Here is a 27,355-nt window from a genome sequence, read left to right on the forward strand (position 1 = left end):
GTCCATTTTCATTTTAACAGACGGCATATAATAACATTCAGAAATGTGAGATTTTCTGGTTCTGTTGCTTTTATGTGGTAGATAAAGAGAAAAAAGCATGGTTAGCTATTATATTTCTCAAACCTGACAGAAGTGGTAGACAGAATAATTAAGAAATGGAATCCTGTATTAAAATTCTAGAATGTAGAGGATTTATGAATCTTAGATTAAAATTCTGCATGTATTTCACTAGTACTCCACAAATTTGAACCTTTCAAAGTCTATGTGGATTTGGGTCTTTCAAGTACTTTTAATTCTCTTTATATTGGCTGTCATGGGCACAGTGAAAAATGCAGTGAAAAATGGAGGTATAATTGGCAGTTAAGAATAAAAATGTATTGAGCACTGTTGACTGAAGAAAAGGCACAACCTAAAAGTTGAGAATTAATGTTTTGTTCAGTGGACTTACTGAGCACTTAAGCCTCTCAGATAGCTTGGAAGGACTGTTCTGAAGAGGTAAGTGAGGAGCCAGGATATATAAGAGTTTTTGAAAAAAAGAAAACAGATGATTGCTAATTAGTACACTCTGACATAAATCACAGCAAGATTCTCTCTGACCGCCCCCCAGATTAATGGAAATAAAAGCAAAGTAAACAAATGGGACATAATAGAACTTAAAAGCTTTTGCACAGCAAAGGAAACTATAAACAAGATGAAAAGACAATCCTCTGAATGGGAGAAAATAATTGCAAAGGAAGCAACTAACAAAGGATTAATCTCCAAAATATATAAGCAGCTCATACAGCTCAATATCAGGAAGACAAAATCCAGTCAAAAAAAAATGGGAGGAGACCTGAACAAATATTTCTCCAAAGAAGACAGACAGATGGCCAAATAAACATGTTCAAATCAAAACTACAATGAGGCTTATCACCTCACACCCTTCAGAATGGCCATCATCAAAAAAATCTGCAAACAATAAATGCTGGAGAGGGTGTGGAGATAAAAGAACCCTCCTGCACTGTTGGTGGGAATGTAAATGGATAGAGCCATTATAGAAAACAGTATGGGTGGGAGGGGGGTCCATGATAAGGAACACATGTAAACCCATGGCTGATTCATATCAATGTATGGCAAAAACCACTACAATACTGTAAAGTAATTAGCCTCCAACTAAAATAAATTAAAAAAAAAAAAGAAAACAGTATGAAGATTCCATAAGAAAATAGGACTAAATCTACCATATGGCCCAGGTGGTGCTGGGGGTAAAGAACCTACCTGCCAAAGCAGGAGACGGAAGAGATGCCAGTTCCATCTCTGGGTTTGAAAGATCCCCTGGAGAAAGAAATTGCAACCCTCTCCAGTGTTCTTGCTTGGAGAATCTCACAAACAGAGGAACCTGGCAGGTTACAGTCCATGGGGTCCCAAGGAGTTGGACATGACAGAAGCAATTTAGCACACACGCACACACACACACACCGTATGACCCAGGAATCCCACTATGGGAAAACCAAAATTCTAAAAGACGCATGTACCCCAGTGTTCATTGCTGCAATATTTACAATAGGACACAGAAGCAACCTAGATGTCTATTAACACATGAATGGATACAGAAGACATGGCACGCATATACAATAGAATATTACTCAGCCGTAAAAAGGAAGGGGTTTGAGTCAGTTGTAGTGAGTTGGATGAACCTGGAGCCTCTTACACAGAGTGAAGCATGTCAAAAGAGAAAAACAAGTATCCTATATTAATGCATATACATATGGAATCTAGAAAAATGGCACTGGTGAACCTAGTAGAGAACAAACTTGTGGACACAGCGAGGGAAGGAGAGGGTAGAATGAACTGAGAAAGTAGCGTTGACATATGTACACTATCATGTGTAAAATAGATAGCTAGTGGGATTGCTGTATAACTCAGGGAGTCCAACCTGGTGCTCTGTGACGACCCAGAGGAGTGGGATGGGTGGGAGGGGGGAGGCTGCAGAAGGAGGGGCTATATATATAACTGTGACCTGTTTTTATTGTTGTACAGCAGAAAACCAACACAACATTGTAAAGCAATTTTCCACCAATTAAAACATTAAAGAACAGATTACCACTAATTAAAGAAAACCATATGCATCAAGTTAATGAATTTAGTGCTTTTCTGTGTGAGATGGTGAGATGCAAGAGTCTGAGTTTATTGAAATTAATCTTCTGATATGCACCTTAACTTTCTCGGGCCAGGTTCCTGTTTTTCTCCATCCTGAATCCCCTCAGGGTGCACCTCTGGGGGTGGCTTCAGAGGCTGATGGCTTGGTGGCAGGCAGCCTGTTTTTCTCCATTCTCAATTCCCCCCAGGGTGTGCCACAAGGGGCAACTGGGTTGATGGCTTGATCATCCACAGTTTATTGAAATGGCCGGTGACATTCTTTGTTCACAACACACAGGAAGTGTCAAACAGTTTGTATTCAGTAGGTTAGGGTTAAAGTCAATGATACTAAGTAGAATTGTGCACTTGAGAATCCTGTTAGGGAAAGAAGTCGTTTGAATGTTGGAGTCATGGGTATTGGTGGTCAGAGCAGTCCTTTCAGTTTCACCATTCTATTTGGTTTTATCTGAATCTCTAGTTTGTTGTTTTTGTTTTGTTTTATTTAGATTTTGTATGTTTCACTTATGTCTCGGGCTAGCTTTCCAGGAAAGAAATACTGTATTTAATATGTTGAGAAAATGCATTCTTTCTGACCTCATACTAACTTTCAGAGGAACTTATTCAGAGGGCCTGTGTACAAGGAACATTGCCCAATGTATTCATCTGTGATTTTGGGTAAAAGCTGAGAAATATTTTTTCTTGTGGGTGATTTCTTATATTGTTCTCTCAGTGCTGAGAATTTAAAGACAAATCATAACTCTGAGAAGGTATGTTTTTTTTAATGGGAAATTGAGTAACTTGGTTTGAGTCTGTTGCATATTGAGTATTTAATTTCATACCCAGTCCAAGCTTTTTAGGTCACAATGAGGGACTATTTCAGGAAAGCCATGAAACAACCTTTCCTCTATGGCTTATTTTCAAGGAGGCCTTTATCAAATGTTAAATTGTAATTCATTATTATTTATGTCTTGTGAAATTGAAACACCAATATTCTTTAGAGCTTGAAATGGGATTTTTGGTTTTTCAGAACAAACACCCCTGAAAAATATTGAAAGTATTAGAAAAATAAATACTAACATAGAATTATGTATCTAATGAAATTATCCTTCAAAAAATCAATGACAAATTAAGACTTTCTCAGAAAAACAGTAGCTGAAGGAATTCAGAGGGAAGGAAAATGATAAAGGACAAAAACTTGGATCTACATAAAGAAAGGAAGAACATGAGAAAGAGAAGGAATAAATGATGGTAAAACAAAAGCTTTTCTTATTCTTAATAAGATTTATTTCCTTTTACTTATTTTTATTTATTTAACAAGTAAATGTATTTATATTATCTTTTACTTATATTCTTATTAAGAATTATTTTATTTTTCTTATTTTTAATGATAACTTCAAGTGATAATAGCAACAATTTTGGATATGAATAAATTTAGCATATGAATAAAAGAAATGAATGACAACAATATTATAAGGGAGAGAAGAATTATAAATACTCAGTTATACATAATTTAGACTTTATTAAAAATAAAAACTTCTGCTCTATGAAAGACACTGTTTAAAAAAGGAAAAGAAGCCACATATTGGGGAAAATATTTGCAAAACACCTATCTTACAAAGGACTTTTGTCCCAAATATAGAAAGGAGTCTTGAAAACAAAAAATAGGAAACAAACAACCCAACTAGAAAGGGGGCAATAAATCTGAATAGATACCTCACCAAAGAAGACATACAGATGTTAAATTAGCATATAAAATGTACTCAAAATTGTCATTAGGGAATTGCAACTTATAAGGAAGCTGAGAAAGTACTACACACCTATTAGAATGACAGCATTTCTAAAAACTTATAATACCAAATGCTGATGAGGACCCAGAACACCAGGAACTCTCATTCATTTCTGGTGGGAAGACAAAATGTTAACAACCACTTTGAAAGACAGCTTTCTTACAAAGCTAAATATAGTGTTTATATAATCTAGTGATTATGCTTTTAGTTGTCTACCAAAGGTGAAAATTTTTGTCCACACAAAGACCTTCATAAAAATATTTACAAGAGTTTCACTCATGATTGCCTAAGCTGGAAGCCACCAAGATGACCTCCAATAAGTGAGTGGATGAACAAACTCTGGCTACAATGTCATATTACTCAGCTATAAAAAGAAATGAGCTATTAAGTCATGAAAAGACATGGATAACTGCAGAGTGCTTAAATGCATATTGCTAAATGAATACAGCCAGTCTGAAAAGGCTTTGAACTGTAATATACAATTTCAGTTATATGTCATTCTGGAAAAGGCAAAATTATAGATATAGTAAAAACTTCAATGGCTGTTTGGAGTTCAGGGGCTGGGGACTTGAATAGGTGAAGCACAGGTGATTTTTAGAGTGGCAAAACTACTGTATACAGTATTGCAATACTGAATATATAGCATTATACATTTGTAAAAACAGAACTTTACAGCCTGAAGATTGAAGTTTAATGTATGCAAATTTAAAAAATCATTACAAATTTAGGAGACTACAGTGGCAATGTGCATATTTAGCACCCAGATCTTAGTTTCTAATCCTCTTCTCCCATAAAACAGCCAGGGATTCTTGGAGAAATGACAGATTTTTGAGACGGGGCAGGAAATACACAAACTATCCCTAAATCATCTTGAAATTCCAGAAAGGAAGAAAGACCTCAAAAAAACTCCACATTGAGAAATTAAGTCAAAGAGGCACAGGAGACAATAGAGAGAATCCATGGTGACCAAAGCTGGAAACTGGCTTCCCAGGTGGCTCAAAGGTAAAGAATCCACATGCCAATGCAGGAGACCCTGGTTTGATCCCTGGGTCAGGAAGACCCCCAGGAGGAGGAAATGGCAACTCACTTCAGTATTCTTGCCTGGATAAGCCCATGGACAGAGGAACCTGGCAGACTACAATCTATGTTATACAGTCCATAGTCGCAGAGCATTGGACACATCTGAGCACCCATACATGCGTGAATTACATATCAAATTATTTAGAATATAACCCAAAATATAAGATAAATATATATGACCCATGAATATGGAATAAATAAATGCATGAGGGAAAAGAGACAAATTTCCATGCAGAATCCCAAGTGAATTATAGACACTCCAGCCCTTAAAGGAGTGGATATATCACTCTCCACTCCTTCGCGTGGGCTTGTACATGATGATCACACATCTTCTTTCTAAATATCACACATCTTCTTTCTAAAGGGTACAGCATAGAGATGGGAAAGAATAAGAATAACTTTTCAAAGAAGAAACCTGACAGAACTTCTGCCTGGAAATCAAAGTCGACATCAACATGACATCAAATATGTGGCATATGTTGATACGATGTGATGAAAATGGCACTTCACCTTTATGATCTTCTCTCTCAAAACCCAGAACCTGAGTCTAACCCCGAGAAAAACGTCAGAGACAAATTTCAACTAAGGGATATTTTACAAAATACCTGACCAGTACTCATTAAAATTAAATCATTTAAAAGAAGGATAAGTCTAAAAAAACTGCCAAAATCTAGAAGTGCCTCAGGAGATCTGACAATATGTATACATAATGTGATATCCTGAATAAAATCCCAGAATAGAGAAATGACGTTAGGTAAAAACCAGGAAATCTGAATAAATATATAAACTTTAGTCCTTAATAATGTATCAATATTTGTTAATTTGAACAAATGTATCATAATAGTGTAAGATCCGACAGAAGATGAGATTGTTGGATGGCATCACTGACTCAATGGACATGAGTTTGAACAAGCTCTGCAAGATGGTGAAGGACAGGGAAGCCTGGCATGCTGCAATCCATGGGGTCTCAAACAGTCAGACATGACTGAGTGACTGAACAACAACAATCGAAATAGTGTAAGATGTTAGTAATAGGGTTTGAAACTGTGCCGGTTTTGGACAGGGACTCTCTGTACTGTCAGCTCAATCTACAAATTTAAAGCTATTCTAAATAATTAAAAAGGAACTTTAAGAGACTTCTCAAAATTATAATATATGGACCTTTTATGAATTCAGATTCAAACTAACAATAGAGTCATTTTATGACTCCCCATGTTTCCCCAGGTACAGGGACCTCCATTGCTTGAGATTGTTCTTGCCATGGTCCTGCCCTGCCTCATGGGCTAGACCATGTGCAAGATGGTCTTTATTTTTCCCTTTTAAATAAAACACCAGTCAGATACCTTTTTATCCCCTTCTTATTCTTCTAGGCTTGGAAGACCCAGAGAGGTCAGGATCGAATCCTTAGGTAGAGGGAGGGGTGATGGATAGCATCACAAGAAACTAGCCTGAAAATCAGGCTCAGCCAGTCCAAGCACGTGGCCTCCCATCTGGGGAGGGCCCACGTCCCACTCCCACATGTCTGGGCACCTGCCCTGGGCTGAGGCCAGGCTGCTCCAGGGGCCTCTTGAGCCCTCACCTGCCATAAAGCAACCCAGGTTGACTACAGCCCACATACAAAGCCACAGGCTAAGGCCCGTGGAGTTCTTTTTAAGAAGCAGATTTAACCATTTTCATAGTTGGTCCCTGGAGGTATGCAGAGTGCCCGCTTGCCTTTTCTAGACCCACAGCTTATCTTAGTCGTTTGTGGTTTCCATGTCATCCTTCATAGAAACAGTCCAGTCCAGCATCCTCAACATTTGCCCTCTTCCAGCTGCCTCATCACAGCACTTCAGCCTCCCTGCTGCCCAGGCATGCCGTTTCCAAGGAAGGGGCAGTCTCCTGCAGCCCATCTTCTCTGTGACTGTCTTAGGTGATGCGAAGCCCCCTCCACCTTTTGACCCCACAACTTCCTATCCCTGTCCTGCTTCAGGGTCTGAAGTTTGGGAACTTCTTTGTTTCTTTGTTATTTATGACCTTGTTTAAAGAAAATAAATATCTCCCAACCATTTAAAAAAAAAAAAAAGTGGAGTAGTGACAATTTGATAATAAGACATTATTCTTTTTCTTTAGTTATAATAATGCTACAGTAATAATATATAAAACAATTTTTTGTTAGAAATGCAAACTGAAGTATTTAAAATGAAGTATTAAGTGAAGTATTTAAAATTTATTAAAATGAAAGTATTAAAATGAAGTATTTAAAATGAAGACAATATGATGTCTGAATCTTCCTCAAAGTAATCCCATTGGGTTTTAGAGTCTGGGAATGTAGATGAGACTAGATTCCCCAAGAACTGATAATGTTGAAGCTGGATAATGACTAGATAGGAGTTCATCATACTACTTCTTACTTGATATATGTTTAAATATTTTTTTAATTAAACATTAAAAATTAATTAAACATTAATTAAACATTTTTTAAATTAAAATGTGAGTTCAGTTCAGTCACTCAGTCATGTCCAACTCTTTGCAACCCCATGGACTGCAGCACGCCAAGCCTCCCTGTCCATCACCAACTCCCTCATCTATACTCCCAGACTCTAAAATTAAAATGTATATTAAAGTATACTAAAGAGCTGTCATGATAAATGAAAGTTGTCCTTATATGTCAAGTGTATTATTTCTTCTCATGAATTCATTGTTTCTTTAACTGTATAAGAGGACGTTCTTCAATGGAAATGCAATCCTTTTACATTTCAAAACAATAGTTTAAAAGACAAACAAATTTCAGTAGTGTTTAACAAAATATTTTACATACAGACTTCCCTGGTGGCTCAGATGGTAAAGCGTCTGCCTACAATGCGGGAGACCCAGGTTCGATCCCTGGGTCAGGAAGATCCCTTGGAGGATGAAATGGCAACCCACTCCAGTAGTCTTGCCTGGAAAATCCCATGGACGGAGAAGCATGGTAGGTTACAGTTCAGTCTTTTAAAACAGTAGTTTAAAAGACAAACAAATTTCACTAGTGTTTAACAAAATATTTTACATACAAGTAAGTTTAGTAATTTGGATTCAGTTAACTTATTATGTTTATTACTTATGCTTAAAATGATATGCATTCGATTCTTTCCCTTTTGCAGACCAGCACTAATCAAAGGAATACTGTGAGATATATAGAATAAATTATAAATATTTTCTTTACCAACTAAACCCTCATATTGCAAAAAAAAAAAAAAACCAAAACATGATTTAGGAGTCTAATTGCTGCTACTGCTGCTAAGTCGCTTCAGTCATGTCCGACTCTGTGCGACCCCATAGACGGCAGCCCACCAGCCTCCCCCGTCCCTGGGATTCTCCAGGCAAGAACACTGGAATGGGTTGCCATTTCCTTCTCCAATGCATGAAAGAGAAAAGTGAAAGTGAAGTCGCTCAGTCATGCCAACTCTTAGCGACCCCATGGGCTGCAGCCCACCAGGCTCCTCTATCCATGGGATTTTCTAGGCAAGACTACTGGAATGGGATACCATTGCCTTCTCCAAGGAGTCTAATTAGTCTTGAGTTAATTTATATAACAATTTCAAAGTTACAGAATTTTACAGATTAATTTTAGCTGCAAAGATTGTCAATTGAAACGTTCCTTCTAGTCAAAAAACATTGTGTATCATAAGCTTATAAATATTTAAGTTAATTATTTATTAGTTAAATGTTAGTGACATGACATGCAACATATTTCACTATTATTTCTACTGAGGAAACACTTCAAAATTTGACTCAGCTTTTGATAAATCCTGGTTTTAAATCACCTCAGTAAATTTTTATTTTGACCAATCTCCTGCATTTCTTACACATAATTTTAGTAAGCAATGCTATGTTCCTGTCAAGGCATGTTTGATATTTCCCAAAGGTTTTATTTTATTGCCAAGTGAAGCAACTTAACCAAACAAAGAAGCATACCTTTCTGTGGCCATATCTGATTGACAAAAGAGACCTTACTGCAGGAAAATACATATAAAGAATACTCCATAAAGATTATTCCATTTGGCTAAAGGCAAACCATACTGTAACAGGGCTGTGAGGCTTAAGGGAAGATATTTGTGATAAATGTATTAGAATTACCTGGTAAACATTTCTGTTTGATCAAAACTGGTTTCCTGAGGACTTGAGTTTATGTGCATATGTTTATAACCTACAAGCCAATGGAGTGAAAAGGGGGAACTGTGTTTCACGGTGCCCTGGGAAGGCACTCATGTCCTTGGCTGCCACTGCTGACTTTTTCCCTTCTTGGTACCAAGCTGACCTACCATTGCTTTCCAGAATGAGTAGTCTTTTAAACAAAATTCTAAAACAAAATCTCTTTGTTGTGTTTTAAGAAACACAGGCTATTTTTTCTTTTAGAACCGCAAATGGCCACCAGGAGGCAGAAATCTATTACTTATCATTTATCGATATTTACAGAAATATGATATAGACAGAAATAAAAATATAGTTGTTTTATTTTACACTTGAGATTTATGAGTGATGATTTAATTATTGTTAAATAACTTGATTTTCCTATCTGAGGAACATGCTTTATTTAACAAAAATATTTATTCAAGGACAATTATGGAAAATATTTGACTAATCAAAATGTCTATTATATAGAGTTTACTTAGGATAAAGAGGAGAATTCGTTTTATTTAAAAATTGTTAACAGTGATAACATTTTAAAAGTCAGCTCTTCTGGTTTAGTAAATAGCTTCATAATCCCTATATATGCTAGCTGTGATTTTGAGGGCTTCAGGCCTATTTTGTTTTTAAATCAATGAAAAATACTTCTTTGGTATGTATGAATAAAACGTTGAGTATTAATCATGCAGAAAATACTGTATGCTGGAAATAGGTATGTATTAAAGATAGCTTTCATGACATATCTGACTAGAGGAAGAAGAGTCTCCAAGGGAGAATTTTTGGGGTAGTGTCTCATCTATCTTTAGGTCGATGGTCCCCAATATTTTTGGCACCAGGACTGGTCTCACAGAAGATGATTTTTCCACAGACCAGGGTGAGGGGAATGGTTTTAGGGTGACTCAAGTACGTTATGTTTATTGATCATTTTATTCCTATCATTATTATATTGTAAAATATAATGAAATAATTATACAACTCACATAATGCAGAATCAGTAGGAGCCCTAAGCTTGCTTTCCTGCAACTAGATGGTCCCGTCTGGGGGTGATGGGAGAGTGATGGGGAGCAACTATAGACAGCAAGGACGCTTCCCTCACTTGCCCGTCACTTGCCTTCTGCTGCGTAGTCAGGTTCATAACAGGTCACAGACCAGTGCCGGAGGTTGGTCACCTCTGCTTCAGAGGGTCTCATGAGTAATGGGTAGACCTGGAGATCTAGGATTGCAGTTAACCAGACTGAAAAGAAGAAACCTTCCTTTAATAAGCCAATTAATCTATACTCTCTCTGTTTTTCCTCTTTTTGATTTCCTTGGTGTTTATCAGACTCTTTGCCCGGCCTCAGCTTTACTAAGGGAAACAAAGAGAAAGGAATTTTGTCTGTACTTAAATTAGAAGGCAAAGAATAAAACATCTTTCAGAGGTGCCAATAAGAAATTAACATCATCAAATGACTGAGCCTGTCCAGTGATTCCCCCTGTCCTCCCAAGGCCATTCCCTGAGGGCTTTGTGCTTTATTGCATTATGAGTATGAATGTCCCCTATCTATGACACTGTGAAACTTCAAATGTATCCGTTATAAGAAAAAGTTAGAGCTGAACTTAAACTGACCCTAAGGCAGTCCTGAAGTGATTTTCCTCCCTCTTTTTCTCTTTCCTCCCAATTCAAATTTTGCTTCTCAAAATTTGACTTTCCTGCATTAGATTAGAGTACATATTCTAAGTATTTCATTTGCTAGGAAATGGCAACCCACTCCAGTACTCTTGCCTGGAAAATCCCATGGACGGAGGAGCCTGGCGAGCTGCAGTCCATGGGGTCACAAAGAGTCGGACACGACTGAGCAACTTCACTTCGCTTCAAGCTTCATATGGTTGGAGATTATCCCTATGGTTGAACCATTGTATAGTTAGCATCCTGAAAGAATCTGATGTGTAGAAGGAACTTATTCATACTTGTTCAAATAGTAAATAAGTAAAACCTGTGCCATTGAGTAGGACTGCCTGTAAAGAAGTGTAAGCTGTTAGACTATTCTCTCTGAGTTATCTTAGACTATAAATACATATTTCATAAAACAACACAACAATGTTAATAGCTAATATTTATATTGAATTGAAGGCATTGTTTTCAGAACTTTATGTGTATTAACTAATCTTTCAACTTTCCCATTATCTATTATTATTCGACATCCTTAAGAGATGCTATATCACTTCCTTTTGCTGACAAAAAACTGGTACTCAGAGTAGATAATTAAATTGGGCAAAATTATACATTTTGTCAATAAGAAGAAGCCTAAGTTCTGGGTCCATGATATGAAAATCAATCTCTCCTAAGTATATTTGCCAACTGTTTCCTAGAATTATCAGTCATTTGGAGTCCAACTGAATGGATAGATGAAAAAAATCAAGGTATCTCTCTGATAGTTGGGCAACTTGTGAAATTTCTGATTTCTGGTGGTGATGGAAGTTGGTATCCTCTACTATCATCTCTCCCATAGTTGGTAAATGAGTCACTGGAAATCTGTAGTGATAGAGGTAAAAATTGGGGCTTTCCAGGTGGCTTAGACAGTGAAGAATCTGCCTGTAATGCAGGAGACCAGTTTCGATCCCTGGGTTGGGTAGATCCCCCGGAGGAGGGCATGGGAACCCACTCCATCCAGTATTCTTGCCTGGAGAATCCCCATGTACAAAGAAGTCCATGGGGTCACAAAGAGTCAGACACAACTGAGTGACTACGCACAGAGGTGAAAATTACTCTTGCCACCGGTGTCATTTATGCATTCTTCCTCTCCACTTTCCATTATGCCCCTGTTCCTCCCCAGGGCTTGCGTTGGTGCGTGTGTGCTAAGTCCCTTCAGTCCTGTCTGACTCTTTGAGACACTGTGGACTGCCAGGCTCCTCTGTCCATGGGATTCTCCAGGCAAGAATGCTGGAGTGGGTTGCCACACCCTCCTCCAGGGGATCTTCCCCACCCCGGGATCGAACCCGCGTATCTTATGCCTCCTACATTAGCAGGCATGTTCTGTTACCACTAGAGCCACCTGGAAAGCCCCTGTCCCTCCCCAAAACGTAGGGCTTATTTCCATACTTCCGGCAAACTTCAGGTTGATCCTAGAAGCTTAGGTTTGGAGCTCTTTTCCTTTTTTTTTTTTTTTGTTTCTCCCATAAAAAGCTAGGTAGTAGCTGAGGAGTGCAGAAAGTGCTAGGCAGAGGGATTGAGGGAAAGAAGTATCTGGAGTTGGAAGAATGGAAAATGGCAAGCAATTAACTTGGTATTCTTGAGGATTATAAGAATCATGAAGTGATAAAACAGAGGAAAGTAGTGATAGGTGAGTGGGAGGAGAGGAATGTGGAGAGACACAATGTAAGTGAAGAAGCTTAAGTGAGAAACTGGTGGAATGAGGCAGGTTGCCGAGTAGGATGGAGTCAAAGAGGAAGACAGTTGTATTAGGATATTGTCAGATTGAATATGAAGCGGGGAACAGATGGTCATGTTTTCCTATTTTCAGCTGCAAGTGCTGTCTTTGCAAAGTCAGACTCATTCAAAATATTCTTGTATGGGCTGGAAGTACAACAAGGCACTGTTCTGAGAACAGGGAGAAAAAAACCCCAACACTGTGAAGCAATTGTGATTCCAACAAGTGGCAGGCAGAATACTGTTGGGTGTTTAACACACTGAGAAGTTGTTTACTCAGAATTCACTGTAGCATGGGCCTCAGGGATGCAGTTTGCTTTCTTTGCTCAGGTTGGCTGGAGTTAGGAAATGTCTTAATTAATGTGTTTTCCTTGATTAAGCCAATGAAGGAACACCTGTGGAGGACACAAATTTTGGATTTTCTTAGAAATGTATTTTAAATCTCTTGAATCTGCAAGAAGAGCAATGACTAGGAAAAACAAATGCAGTTTCCAAGGAATTGAATTTATTGGGCCAGAGACTGTGTTTGGTAATGAGAAGGGCTGGAGCAAAAGTCTGGGGAATTAAGTACCGAGGAAAAGGGTGTAAGCCTGGGTGGTGGTGGTTTAGTCATTAAATCATGTGACCCCATAGACTGTAGCCCTCCAGACTCCTCTGTCCATGGGATTCTCCAGGCAAGAATACTAGAGTGGGTTGCCAATTCCTTCTCCAGGGGATCTTCCCTGGATCGAACCCACATCTCCTGCAATGCAGGCAGATTCTTTACCAACTTAGCTATGAGGGAAGCCCTGTAAGCCTGGGACTTCTATTAAAACCTGTTCAGGAGGAAATTGAAATTAGTTTTACAGGCTTCACAGAATTTCCATTTGATCTGTTGATGATTAGGGTGGTGAAAGGTGAAGCTCAGGTGAGAAAATAGGTGGATCATCTTCATATATATATATGCTGTTGGTTTAGTCGCCAAGTCATATCTAACTCTTGCAACCCCGTGAACTGGAGCCTGCCAGGCTCCTCTGTCCATGGAGGTCTCCAGGCCAGAACACTGGAGTGGGTAGCCGTTCCCTTCTCCAGGGGATCTTCCCAACCCAGGGATTGAATCACGGTCTCCCACGTTGCAGGTAGATTCTTTACCAGCTGAGCCATCAGGGAAGCCCTTTATATGTATATATACCTATATTGGAGAAGGAAATGGCAATCCACTCCAGTATTCTTGCCTGGAGAATCCCATAGACAGAGGAACCTGGCTGGCTAAAGTCCACAGGGTGTCAAAGAGTCAGACACGACTGAAGCAACTTAGCATACCCCTATATATACATATAGCTATATACCCCTGTGTCCCCAAAGTGAACCCTTTCTCTTTTTAATCCTTGAAAAGGAAAATAGAGTATATGATTTGTGATGTGACAATATGGAAGTCAGACCACTTGAAATGTAGCTAGCCTGATTTGAGATATGTGTGTAAAGCAGACACTGGATTTTGAAGAATTGGCACCAAAACAAAGCAAAAAAAGAATGTATCACTGATTTTTATATTGATTAGATATTAATGGACATTTTAAAAATATTGATATATTGGGTCATTTTACTGCTTTCTTTTCATTTTAATTTGGCTACTAGAAAATGTAACAAAATTGCATTTTGGCTTGCATTATTTTTCTACTAGACAGCACTTGTAGAGTTGGAAAAGCATGGGAAATGTCAGAGAAGATGGACATAGATTTCAGTCTTGGCTTCACAACACAAATGCCACGTGGTCTTGGACAAGCCACCTGACCTCTCTGAGCCTTACGCTGGTCATTCGTAGGAGAGAGATCACTCACTTCAAAGAGGTCATGAGAAATGGGGTTCATGTAATCAAACATGCAGTGCACGTTCAGAACATGATAGTTATTATTGCCCTGAGAGAAGATCGAGTCTTCTTCCCCCATACATGATGCTAAAAGACATTTCTCCCTTGTACTTGCACCACATGTTGTCAGCTGAGAGGTATGGAGTCTATAAAACTGAAGGGTACTTCAGGGCACGAGCAGAAACATGGATAAAGGACAGTGGCAGCTGCTTTCCTGGGCGGGATCCTGTCTATGCCTGGTTGCACGCATCTCTCCTGCTTCTCATTTTTCCTCTGACGTCTGTTTCTTTCAGCTGTTGGATTCTTAACCTTGATGTAAGTCCTTGTGTCTGTTTTTATCTTGAAACTCTAAGCCTGCCTGTAAAAACTTAACTCTAACTTTCAGAATTCTTCTGTTTCTATGGTAGGCACTTTGGCATGGACCCCAGCTGTATCTTGGGGTCTTTGTGCCGGGGACACGTGCTGATGCCCACACTCTTCCCTATGAGCGATTTCTTGGAGCTGGTCTGAGTTTTCTGTGACTTTCATCAGCTCCTGGGTTTCCCCGGTTTCCTTTCTGGGGGTCTCAGATTTCTACTCCTGCATCTGTCTAAATATGTCTCCTCAGAGTATGCTCTAGCTAATTTGGATAGTTTTTAAAAATACATATGATGGCATATTTTTTTACCTGTGGACCTCTGTTTCTGTCATTTTGTTTCCTATGTAAAATGTCTAATCTCTCTTTCTTCAATACATAAATATATTTTAAAAAATCATTCCAGTGCTTCACTTGATCTTTCCTGTTGAGTGACATTTCTCCCTAAGAATCTATATGGGATGTTCCATGTTCATCTACTATTTGCTCATTATACTTAGATATTTATTACAAATATATATGTACTTGTCTTACCATTACAATTAAATGAGTACATGTCAATAAAACTTAGGGTATCATGTGGCCCTCTCTTTGTGTGGAGCCACATTCAAAAGAAGTCTCATCTGAAACACAGAAATGATTGAAAGGTATTCCCAATATTTACATTTATCTCTTTGAAAATAGTAAAGGATAGCTAATTAATTGCTATTATAGCTAATAGCCTATAAAATTGCTTTTTTTCTGTCTTTTATCCACATTACACTGATACAACTCTCTTTTTCTCTTCAATGAAGCCTCTTGTCAAACCCCCCAAACTTCTAGAAACCTAGTTTCACAGCTTTTTCTAATTCTCTATTTCTTAGCTTTTTATTATACAAATTGACTTAAACATGCTAGCTGGATAACTTAGTTGTTTGTTCTTTTCTTTAGTCTGCTTCAATCATTAACTCAATAAAGAACAATTATGGTATGGATTCTTCATAAATTTTCTTTTTCCTCTTATCATCACTTTAACCTGTGTCTAGATCTATTCTCCCACTTTTGTTACAAAGGCCTGAGAGTCAGCTGAGCAAAAAGCAGCTTCTCATTAGACAGTGGAAACAGAAGGAAAATTCTTCCAATGAGGAATGGAGTCATGATGGGGAAGTCTGGGAATGCTGATAGAAAAAAACATGGTCACCATTGTATATTCAGTTTCACTGATCAAAGATTTTAAAAATTTCTTAAAAGTCTTTAAAAATTTTCACTCCTTACAGCATCAAATGCAGAGACTTAAACTTACTAAAAGCTCAATAAATATTTCCTAAATAAATTTGACGACTTACTGAATTTTATTTAGGGCCATCTGGGAAGGCAGGTTCTGTTTAAGTTGTCACTCCCTAGCTATAGCTATTTTTACATAGCTTTTATGCTCTTAAAATTCACAGTTATATATTGTTTTATGGATTTCAAAGAGCATGCAGAGTAAAAGAAAACTTAGAAATTTAATGGGACAGTCATAATAGTCACACCATCCTACTCAAGTGAAATGTGTAAAATGAATCATGGCAGCCAAAGTGCAAACATGTGTTCTGTTAAAAATTACCTACACCATTACCTTGGCCATTTTTATTTGTTTCACAGTCAAAAAAGTACAGGATACTTCTTTAGTCCTGTTAGGTTTCCAGTGTTAATTTGATTACTACTACTTTTCTGTTTTTTTTCAAATGATACAATATTTGGGGAAAATAACTTAAGGTTATATATATGTGTATATATGGGTTTCCCAGGTGGCTCAGTTGTAATGAAGCCACCTGCCAGTACAAGATATGTGGGTTCCATCCCTGGGTGGGGAAGATCCCTTGAAGTAGGAAATGGCAACACACTCGAGTATTCTTGCTGGGAAATCCCATGGACAGAGGAGCCTGGTGGGCTACAGTCCCTGGAATTGCAAAGAGTCATACACAATTGAGTGACTGAGCATGTACCCATATGCGTATATATAAATATATGTATGTATCAATGTGCTTTTTTCTTGAGTATACACAAACATGTTTCTTATATTATTTCCCACTTTTTTCTATGGAGTTCTGCCATTAAAATTCATCATATTCTTATCAGAACTCCTATTTTGTTAGGCTATTAGTCTATATTAGAGTACACTTCTGTAAAGCATATTAGAAATTCCAATGCACTCTTGTTCAAAGCCCACGAACATCTCCCCAGAGATCTTCCTCTCTGGCTAATGTGTTGCCTAGGTCTGGAGACTAAGATACAACCTCCTTTTCTGGGTAATCTCAATTCCACAAACTGAAGGAAATTCATACTACAGAATGCCAATAAATACCTTTACCAAGATAATTGCTTAGCTAAATGACACACTTTGACTTGCTCATTTATTTGTACATTGTACTATATTAAACAGCTCATCTATCTAAGTTATATCAAATCTCCGTGTGTATGTGTGTGTGCAGCATAATTTGGGAATGAAATCTTAAAAGTTTATTGCACTGATTAGGTGATAGAAATCAAATATTTATTTTCTGCAGTGCAATTTTATGCAACTTTTACTATTTTCAAACATTAACTTTATCTCTGAACTGAATTTTTCTCTCATAGATCTGTGTGGAAATGTGTCTCAACTATAGTGTGAGCTTCAGGAGGGCAGACATTTATTCTAATTATTTGTTGAGTATCTAATAGACAATGAAGATACAAACATTAATAAAAGAGGGCTGCTGCCCTCAAGGAGTTCATATTCTAGTTTGAGAGATACGTATGAAAACAAATAGCTGTGGTTTAGTGAGATATGTTTCCAGACCAAGTGTTAGGGGAGCAAAATACATAGAATAGTAAGTTTCCTAGGGCTTGGGAATGGGGAAGCAAGTCCAAAAGTCTCTTAAAAAAGGGTGAAGTTAGGCTAGTCTGAAAGATCAATGAGAATTTGCTAACAAGCATGAAGAACATCTTAGGGATAGGAAAAACAGCTAATATAGACCAAGGAGTTATATAAAGATAAAATATGGTACTTATACCAAAAAAAGTGTTGGGTGGCTAAATTGAAAGATTTGTCAAATTAGAGGAGGGAAACCGTGTGACTTTTTTATTAGAAAGATACTTCTGGTTGTAAGATGGTTAGAAAGAGTGTCAGACAAGGCAGGCCATTGCTCAGACATACTTGATAGGAAATGATTTAAAGCATTAAAGTGTAGACAAAAGGAAGTGGGCAGTTTCAAGAGGTAGTTAAAATTGGATGGACTGAAAAAAAAATTAGAGGAAGAAGAGTTAAGAGATGTTTTGAGAATTTTGATGTAAGGTTGATGGGAAACCAGTAGCACTATTATATGGGATCTGTAACACAGGAAGTCAGGTAAGGGAATGGTGTCATATCCTGGAGTTAGTGTTGTAATGTTGAATTTTAAGATGCTTTTGGAAAACCCATGTTAAGCTATCCAATAAGTCAGGTAATTAGGAGTGACCTCTGGGCCAGTGATGAGGACATGGGAATCATCATGGCTAATATGGTAACTAATGATGTTGGAGTGGAAGAGGAGTGTAGAGTGGGGTTCAGTTCAGTTCAGTTCAGTCGCTCAGTCGTGTCCGACTCTGCGACCCCATGAATTGCAGCACGCCAGGCCTCCCTGTCCATCACCAATTCCCGGAGTTCACCTAAACTCATGTCCATCCAGTGGGGTTAGGTAAGAGGAATAAAGATGGAATTCTAGGGAGGTAGTGGGGACATAGGAAATAAAAGAACTCATCAAGGAGAGTGTGGAGTTGCCAAAGAGAAAAGGACAAAAGATAACAAACTAAATACTCCTGGGGAAAAAAAGGAAGGCAAATGAGACATCTTAAAAAAAAACACACACACACAATGGTGAATAAGATTAAATTCCATAGGGTTGGCTAATAAAATGTACATGAACTATCCATTATATTTAACCATTTGGATTGATATATTTGTTCAGGAGGTCTAATTCAGAGGACTAGGATGGGACTGGGTACAAAGATGTTAAGTGTTTTTGCATGTATGTGACTGCTGTTGGAGGAACTGGTAATATCACTGACAGTCATCCCAGGGTATAATGAAACAGAGAACTCCAAAACATCACAGTGCCCATCTCTGGATGCATGAGCCCCGGGTTAGTGCCTACAAGTAACAATCACCCCTATGAAGAAATGGACACCGTAGGATCAGAGGATGTAGCTGAGAAACATGGAGAGAATATTGTCAGAGAGAAAAGACACGTACATACGAAGATATGAACCTGGTGGACAAAACAGACTTTTTCTTGGGATATGTAGATTTTATCCTCAAGAAGACTTGTATTATATAGCTATACTGTGCCATGCTAATATCAATCAAAATTATAAAATCATTAATTTTCATTTTAGGTGAAGCTTGATACATCTGTAACAACATCACTTTTTAATTTTCACTGTCCAGGGCTTCTTTGACCATTACCGAGAGGTCAGATGTCATTAGTAATGAAAAAAAAAAAAAATGAGCTGGAAGTCAAACTGCAGGAGAATAAGAAATGAGGAGAAGCATGAAAACAGGGAATGTAGATTGTTATTTTAGGAAGCAAGCAGTGAAGGAAAGAGAACTTGAGAACCTGAGCACATTTGTGGAAAAGGGTAAAGTCGGTGAAAAGGATAACTAACAGACCTCCTGTTAAGGTCGAAAGAAAGAAAATGGTTTTAAAACTTCAGATGAAGGAATAATCTTAGCAAATGGTAAACTTCCTCTGTTCCCAGGGACAGGAAAAAAGAGCTGTGCAGCACTCTGTCTAAACTGAGGTTGCAAACAATGAACAAACATTGTTATAAACTTTTCAGTCATCTAGAAGACAAGCAGAGAGAAGGGAGATGGTTTGGTTGTGGTGGATTGGACAGGAGAGAGAGACTAAGACAAGAAAGCAAGGGAAATTGAAAACATTGAAGAGAAAGATTGCCAGGGATTCCAGGCTAAGAGTTGCTGACAAAATATCTATCTTGATATGATCAGAAAGTAGATGTGGTACAAATTAGAAAGATAATGAGTGATAGTCAGATCCTTGTTAATTACAACTTTACAATGAGAGATGGCCAGGACCCCAAACCCCCATATCCTGGACTGCTGCTGCTGCTGCTAAGTTGCTTCAGTCGTGTCCAACTCTGTGCGACCCCATAGACGGCAGCCCACCAGGCTCCTCTGTCCATGGGATTTTACAGGCAAGAGTACTGGAGTGGGGTGCCATTGCCTTCTCCGATATCCTGGACTATGCTATGCTATGTTAAGTCACTTCAGTCGTGTCCGACTGTGTGTGGCCCCATAGATGGCAGCCACCAGACTACCCCGTCCCTGGGATTCTCCAGGCAAGAACACTGGAGTGGGTTGCCATTTCCTTCTCCAATGCATGAAAGTGAAAAGTGAAAGCGAAGTCGCTCAGTCATATCTGACTCTTAGCGACCCCATGGACTACAGCCTACCAGGCTCCTCCATCCATGGAATTTTCCAGGCAAAAGTACTGGACTAGACAGATACAAAACATTTACAAGAGACACGAGAGACTAACGCAAACCGGTTGCATTGTTTGCTAGTATTTTGTCCCAAATTCCTATGTAGTTATTTTATCCTGGTGACCTGAGTAAGAAGAACTTAAAGATACACACCCTTTACTGCCTTTGGCTTATATCTTTGCCTGAATTCAGGCTGAGTGCTATTTGGTGCTTGTTTTCTCCTAAGCCCTGCCCTGGTCTCTGTATGTGGGAAAAATACTTTGAAAAGAAAGCAACACTAAGATAAGAGTTATACTTTTTGCTCTTCTATCCTGTTATCCATAATATAGTAAAACCCTATGTGTCTGTGAGCATTCTTTCTTCCTTCTTGTTGATTCATTTTAGTTTTTCAGTGAACAGGGTGGGTTCATCAGAAAACCTTGAACTTCTTCTAGATAAGTGGTTCTTAAAGTGTGGAGGTGGGGGTGGGAGGGAAGGAAAAAGATATCAAACTCTCACAGGGAATGTTTCCAAGGAGAAGAAGGTTATTTGTGCATAAATGTATCTGCGTGTGTGCAGAGAGAGGAGGGAGCCCTGTAAAAACTTAAAGAAGATTCTGAAAAACATCTGTGTTTATTTTGATTGAAAACCACTGTCCTGCAGGTGAGCAAGTAAGAAGACAGCAGTGCTGTTGGAGTTCAATATTTGGAGAGGTGGGATGTCTCTGATAGGTGATGAAGTCCAGGAAGTGGGCTACCAGCATGGGATGCAGGTGAACGTTATTGGCGTAGAGGCCAGGAAAAGTGGGGCTGGAATGCTGGGTACGTCCACCATAGGATGACTGAGCTTTGGCCTTCTCCTCTGTCACCCGCAGCACTTTCCGGAGCATCATGTACATAATGTGTGTTCAATAAATACTCTTAATAGACTGCGTACATTTCAGAAAAATGTATTATTTTTAATATCAAGTATGTGAGCATGCAACATCGCTAAATACAAAAGTCATACAAGCTCACAAATGACTTCAGAGACTGCCACTCATAATTAAAGAACAGTTTAGGGCCTATTAAGACATCATAGACATAGTTCCTTTCCTGTTTTCACTTGATGATTAGACATTTCCACCCTATTACTAGTGACTTCAGTCAGAAACCACTGCCTGCAGTTACATTTCTTTACCTCTTATTGCTTCTCCAGAGAGAACAATATCATTTATGTTCTAAACCAGTGCATTTCCACTGTGTCTCAGTAAGACACAGGTGTCGAGCATTTACTGTGCACAGCTCTAGGGGTGCTACCTAAAAATTGGAGGTTTCCTGCCTCTTATCTGCTGAAAACCATTTCTATGAATTTATGATATCAATATGTCAGCCCAGGATGCTTAAAACTGACAAAGGGTAAATTTGAAAAGTTTACACCTGTTGCACATCAGTTGAAAACCTGAAATTTTCACATTTCTAGTTAAACAAAATGAGTAGCATGGAACATAAAAAATCTAAACCATGCTAAGTTAGCAGACTTTATTTCAGGAAAAAATGTCTTTTGGGAAGAATAACTCAAAAAATGTTTTAATTAAATTTATTATTATTTTTTAAAAATACAATTGCTATTCACATCTATGTTATTGCTCATCTAGGTAACCTTGAGAAAAACAAATGCCTTTTCAGGACTATTTCCTCTTCTAAAATATGAAGATGGATCTGGTCCACCCCTAAAAGTTCCCTTCCAGATAAACATGCTCTGTAACTGGCTTCAGATTTATGGCATGTGTAGTAGAAAAGTCTCAGGAGTTAAACACAGGTTCAATTTTTATTTCATCATTTATTAGCTTTTTAAGTTTGTAAAACTTATACCTTATTCAATCTTAATTTCCTGATTTGTGAAATGGAGTAATAGTACCTCTTTAACTGAATTGTTTGAGGATTAAATGGGAGAATATGTGCTGGTGAAGTGAATAGCATAAAATCAGTTGGTTAACAGGCATTCAATGTGTATTATCAGATCAATGTCTTAGTTTTCTACTCTTTCCTTCTTTCCCTATTCTTTCCTTAAAGTATCAATTCCATGTATATTATTGACTTTCAAGTAAAAGATATTATGGTAAAACTTGGAAGATCATATGAACTTTTGCTGAGCAACGTTTTAGGATGTGAATCTTTTGGTAATTTTCTGGCTTGGGAATATAGGGGTTTTTTTCTGGGTTTGAATATAGCATACAAAGTAGCAGTAAGAGGTCAAAAATAATTCAAAAGCTCCATATGACTTCACAATTTAGCAACTATAGATATTCAAAGACAAGCATGATACCACATGCATTAATATATCACACAGGAATAGAAATCCTCCACATATACTCAGCACTAGTCCTAAACTTTACAAAATCACATGAAATCAATTTTGGAATTCCACAATTTTAAGGATGGAGAGAACTTTACCTACATTCACAAAAAATCTGAGTATAATAAATAAGGATACTGTAAAAGTGATTGTATGGGTTGAATGTGTTAAACGGACTACCAGAAATTGTCTACAATAGCTTCAGGAGCTTCTTTTTCCACTTGTGAGTGTAAAATAGGTGGATGTGCTTGAATATTAACTGGATATTTTGGATCCTATTGGGTTAAGCAGAAGGAAGTACTCTAAAATTTAATCTTTCCTATTTTCTCAAAGACTTACACTGTTAATTTTTTTTTACTATATGCTTGAGGACCAAGTGATATCCATGTCCCTATCCCACTCATTCAGAAAGTACTGTAGAGAGAGATGAGGGCAAACTTACCTTGCATCCTTCATGTAACTACAAAGGAGGGCTGAGTTCCTGGTGTATCCAGGTAGATTACCCATTGAAAAGCTGCTTAAACTATTTCATATGGAATGGTATCTAAGACCTTGAGGACAGTTAAGTGGGTCTTTATTGTAAAGGTCTTCCTTTTGCCTGCTATGTGTCCAGTAATTCATGAGCCACTGGCATATCACTGGTGCCTTATTTATTACCACTGAGAAATGATTGCATAATACTGACCAGAGGGATTACACAGCTCATAGAAACTTTCCATTTAAGAAACACGATGTCAAAACACAGCAGAGGCCATCAACAGTATTAATAAGGATTTTGTCAGCTTCTAATGATGATTATTATTGTATCAGAATGCAATTCACACTAATTATTAGTAAAAGTTTACAAACATTAAAAAGTGCATAATAACATTTGGATCTGATAGGGCTGAAAAAAGACATGAAAAATACAACACAAGGGCTTTACTTTTGTGATTGGTGTCCACATGATTGCAAGGTCATTTTCTCCATGTTTTTCAGCTCCATGGAGATAAGCTGTCCTCCAAATGTTAGTAGTATCATACAGCACTGTAAGAAATTTGATTCCAGAGAAGAAACTATTTCCAGTGCTTAGTATTTTTTCTATTCTCGTTCCCATATCCCCAGTTCTCAAAAATTCTCACAATTTGAAATAAAAATATTAGTCAGAAAAAGTTCTCCATTTGGGAATAAGACAAAATTTGCAGACTGAACTCTGGTCTGTGCAGACACCAAACAGACTGAATTCAGGTAATATTCACATTAATGGATATTTTCAAATGTCTGTATAATAAGCAAAGGAGTCCTGATGAATCTGTTAGACTTAATTCATCAGCAGTGAATTGAGGGGACAGATTGTTTTAAAAAAAAGTGTGTCCTATCTTGTGTACACCACCACGCTATGGAGCAGAATTTTTAGGCAGCCCTTTAAAAAATGAGTGGTATAAAAATTCACAGTAATGTGCATCATTTTTGTTTTTCATAAGCAATCGGAGAAGGGGGGCAGTGCTGAGCATCTATATTGTACAATACAAAACAGTGTAAATAACAAAGCAGGAACACACAGATACATAATGCTAAAAACAGTACTTTCTGGATGGTTCTTTTACTGGGTGAATACTCAGGCCAGAGATATTTAAACTCTGGGGTTCAACCAACCCTTTGCTATTAGACACAATTAAATCCTCTGACATTGTGAGGGGCCAGATGCTACAGGAAGAATCATCATCTAGATCACTGCTACTCTCTACAAGCATTTCATCATATGGTCAGGTGAAAGGATCCATACAAAAATGACATCCAAACACAAGCCACATGATTTCAACCATTGCTAATGCCAGAGGTAGAGAAAAGTCTGTCTGCAGCCACAGCCTCTGCCCCCACTTTTAACAGAACAAGCAGGTTCCTGCAAAGCAGTACAGCCATTTTCTTCTTCCCCTTTTCACTCTTGGACATAAATGCATTCCAGCCAGGCCTGGAGATTGGAGACATCGTCAGGTGTTGAAGAAGGTCAAAGTGGAGTGTTAACTTTCAGATTTTGCTGCTTCTCCCTGGGCTTCCCCACTTTGTTCTGTTGAATTTCGCTGTGCATCTTCTTCCCCTTCTGTTAGAGACATAAACAAGGATAAAGGCAAAATAAAAATGACTGCTTTTATTTACTGACTCTCAACATACCTTTTTGGAAATTTTAGAAATCCTCTATTCTGAAATCCTCATACAAAGTACATTTTCTTAGTAATCAACGGCCCATTAAGAAAACAGCTTATGACTTCCCATAGGACTTAGCCACTGGTGGCTCAGTGGCTAAGACTCCATGCTCCCAATGCAGGGGGCTCGGGTTCAATTCCTGGTCCAATCCCTGGGCATGTGGCAACTAAAGATCCCACATGCCTCAATTAAGACCTGGCACAGCCAAAATATACAAATAAATAAATAAATATTAAAAAGAAAGAAAACAGCTTAAATGTTTTCAGTGCCAGTGCTAAGCCGCTTCAGTCATGTCCAACTGCGATCCCATGGACTGTAGTCCACAATCCTCCTCTGTCCATGGATTCTCCAGGCAAGAATACCGGAGTGGGTTGCCATACCCTCCTCCAGGGGATCTTCCCAACCCAGGGATTGAACCCATTTCTCTTACGTCTCCTGGATTAGCAGGCAAGTTCTTTACCACTAGCGCCACCTCAGAACCCCTAAATGTTTCAAGGGCAGACTAATTCTGGTTCTGGGAGAGCGTGGCTCAAAAAGGCAAAAAATAACTGAGTTTTTAAAGTGATTAGTGATGCTCTATGCTTTTGATAAATAGCTGGGAAATCTCATGGCTAGGTCATGGCATGGCACTTGTAATTTCGCTGGTTACAGAAATCAAATGTGTCTTTAGGCAGAAATAAGAAGTGGGGAACAAGCTTACCTTTTGATGCTTGACTGTCTTATTTTAAGAAATATTTTAAAATTGTGTTTTATATTATTTTGAACACATGATGATAACCTAGCTGACTTCTCAGAGGTTTAATTAATTTAAATTAAAAACAACAGTGGAAGGACATCATGTCAGGTGGTTACCCCCTAGTTGCATAGTTATGATGGCCTCTGGCCTGCCCTGATGGAACTTATGTACAAATCCAATAAAACCACCTTCATAATTGCACCCTTAGCAACAATCTAAACACCAAAATGAAAAAATGCTTTCTCCTCATATTGGGTTACCTTAATGGGTGCAAGCTGCAGGCAATTCTTGATTCAAAGATTTAAATATTTACACGTGTTTACTAAGTAACCATGGCTTAGCAGACAAAATATTTGGAGGTCTTGCAAATTTTTACTAAGAATTTATTAGCCTAACTCAAATTCATAGAGGTAAGTAGGCTGTCCATTATTTAGCTGGAAACATTGAGGGCAATTTCTCCTTTATGCTTAACAAGTACATATAAGACACCTCACCATACACCATACTTTGTGCTGTGCCTAGTCGCTCAGTCGTGTACGACTCTTTGCAACCTCATTAGCCCGCCATGCTCCTCTATTCATGGCATTCTCTGGACAAGAATACTGGAGTGGGTAACCATTCCCTTCTCCAAGGGATCTTCTGACCCAGGGATGGAACCCAGTCTTCTGAATTGCAGGTGGCTTCTCTCTACTGTCTGAGGCACCAGGGAAGCCCACACCATACTTTAGGGAAATTTAAAGCAGTTTTTCCACATAAAAATCATATTCTGTTCTAAAGGAGTTTCAAAAATATGACACATTATATAGAATGTTCATGTACTATTTTCATTATTAGAGCAATGAGGAAGCCCCCAAGGTATGCAGATAGCCGAACCTGAGATGTGTAGATTATCATATGAAATAAGAACTTGATAAACAGGAGAAGCTCGTGGCAACCAAAAGAAAGAAGTCATATTAGGGAGGATGCAAGACAGTAGAATATTAAAGATGAAAGTGACTGCATAAATACAAGATGAGGATCTTGACTCCATGGGGCTTGGGACTTTCTGGGTATCCAGGGACACTTCTCAGGGCTCAGCATAATGCTGCAGACACAGAGCTGTGGCTAAATAGATGCTTGTTAACAAATCAAGATAAACATGAGACAATAATATTGTTGAACACAAACTTAAAAAGAAGCCGAAATATTCAGGAACTACAGAGGAAGTCCCATACTATTCTCAGCTAGTGTTATTTAATTTGTCACCGTACAATTGTCATTTTTTAATTATTTTAGACTTTTGGTCATAGTTATTATTTTTAGGTCTTTGTATTTAGAATAACAAAGTCAGTGCTATTTATACTTTGCCTTAATCTGGACTTTGTGATTTTTAAGAGAAACAAAATTCTTTCAGAGCCCACTGAATTGCAATTAACATGTAGAAATATTTTAACATCTGGAAGCATAAAGATTTCTGAGTTATTTTAAATTATTAATATTCAATTATAGTATATTAACATCAAATACAAATGTATTTATGTATATAAAATTTCGATTTATTTAAATTTTAACATAATGTATATTGAGACTATAATCTCTGGTATAAGAAAGGTCTTGTGGCTAATGGGTCTTAATTTCAGTGAAAACAACAACAAAAATAAATTAAACTACACTATGAATAAAAATATCCTCATGTTAAGAGTGGCTAAATTAATGTAGATTATTTAAAATAGAATATTTATATAGAATACAAATTTAATGAAAAAGATTAACAAATTCTCAAAGATTGATGGAAAAAATATATCTACTTCTTTATGCCACCAAATTGGAATGATTCCTTACAGGCTTTCTCAGAGTTAGCAGTTACTTTTAAAAATTAACTCCCAGTAGTAAAGATAGAGAAACAATGAAAACT

General features: G+C 37.9%; 2 protein-coding genes across 15 annotated transcripts in view; one reads left to right on the forward strand and one right to left on the reverse strand.

The window, feature by feature from the left end:
• Positions 1–27,355, forward strand: part of LOC147359316 (uncharacterized) — a 96,813-nt gene that overhangs the window by 27,602 nt on the left and 41,856 nt on the right. For 6 of the 13 annotated variants that reach the window (XR_015140231.1, XR_015140232.1, XR_015140234.1 and 3 more), the window contains one exon: positions 7,788–7,935. The exons of 3 other annotated variants lie outside the window; for them this stretch is intronic. Coding sequence is in view for 2 of the 10 variants with exons in the window: in XM_086335422.1 (XP_086191548.1) it covers positions 7,788–7,935 (148 nt within the window). In the remaining 8 variants the exon portion in view is untranslated. Of the gene's footprint in view, positions 1–7,787; positions 7,936–20,867; positions 21,917–27,355 lie in introns of those variants that run through there. 4 more of the 13 variants (XR_015140233.1, XR_015140236.1, XR_015140237.1 and 1 more) reach the window with 2 other exon arrangements.
• PKIA (cAMP-dependent protein kinase inhibitor alpha) overlaps positions 21,138–27,355 on the reverse strand; it is a 99,921-nt gene continuing 93,703 nt past the window's right edge. For both annotated transcript variants that reach the window (XM_086335426.1, XM_086335425.1), the window contains one exon: positions 21,138–24,621. In XM_086335426.1, the coding sequence (XP_086191552.1) occupies positions 24,542–24,621 (80 nt within the window). In that variant the 3' untranslated portion in view covers positions 21,138–24,541. The remainder of the gene's footprint in view (positions 24,622–27,355) is intronic.

The sequence above is a fragment of the Bos grunniens genome, chromosome 14 (genome assembly GCF_055505025.1).
Source record: "Bos grunniens cultivar Pamir isolate PY7600 chromosome 14, Bosgru_T2T1.0, whole genome shotgun sequence".
Lineage (NCBI taxonomy): Eukaryota > Metazoa > Chordata > Mammalia > Artiodactyla > Bovidae > Bos > Bos grunniens.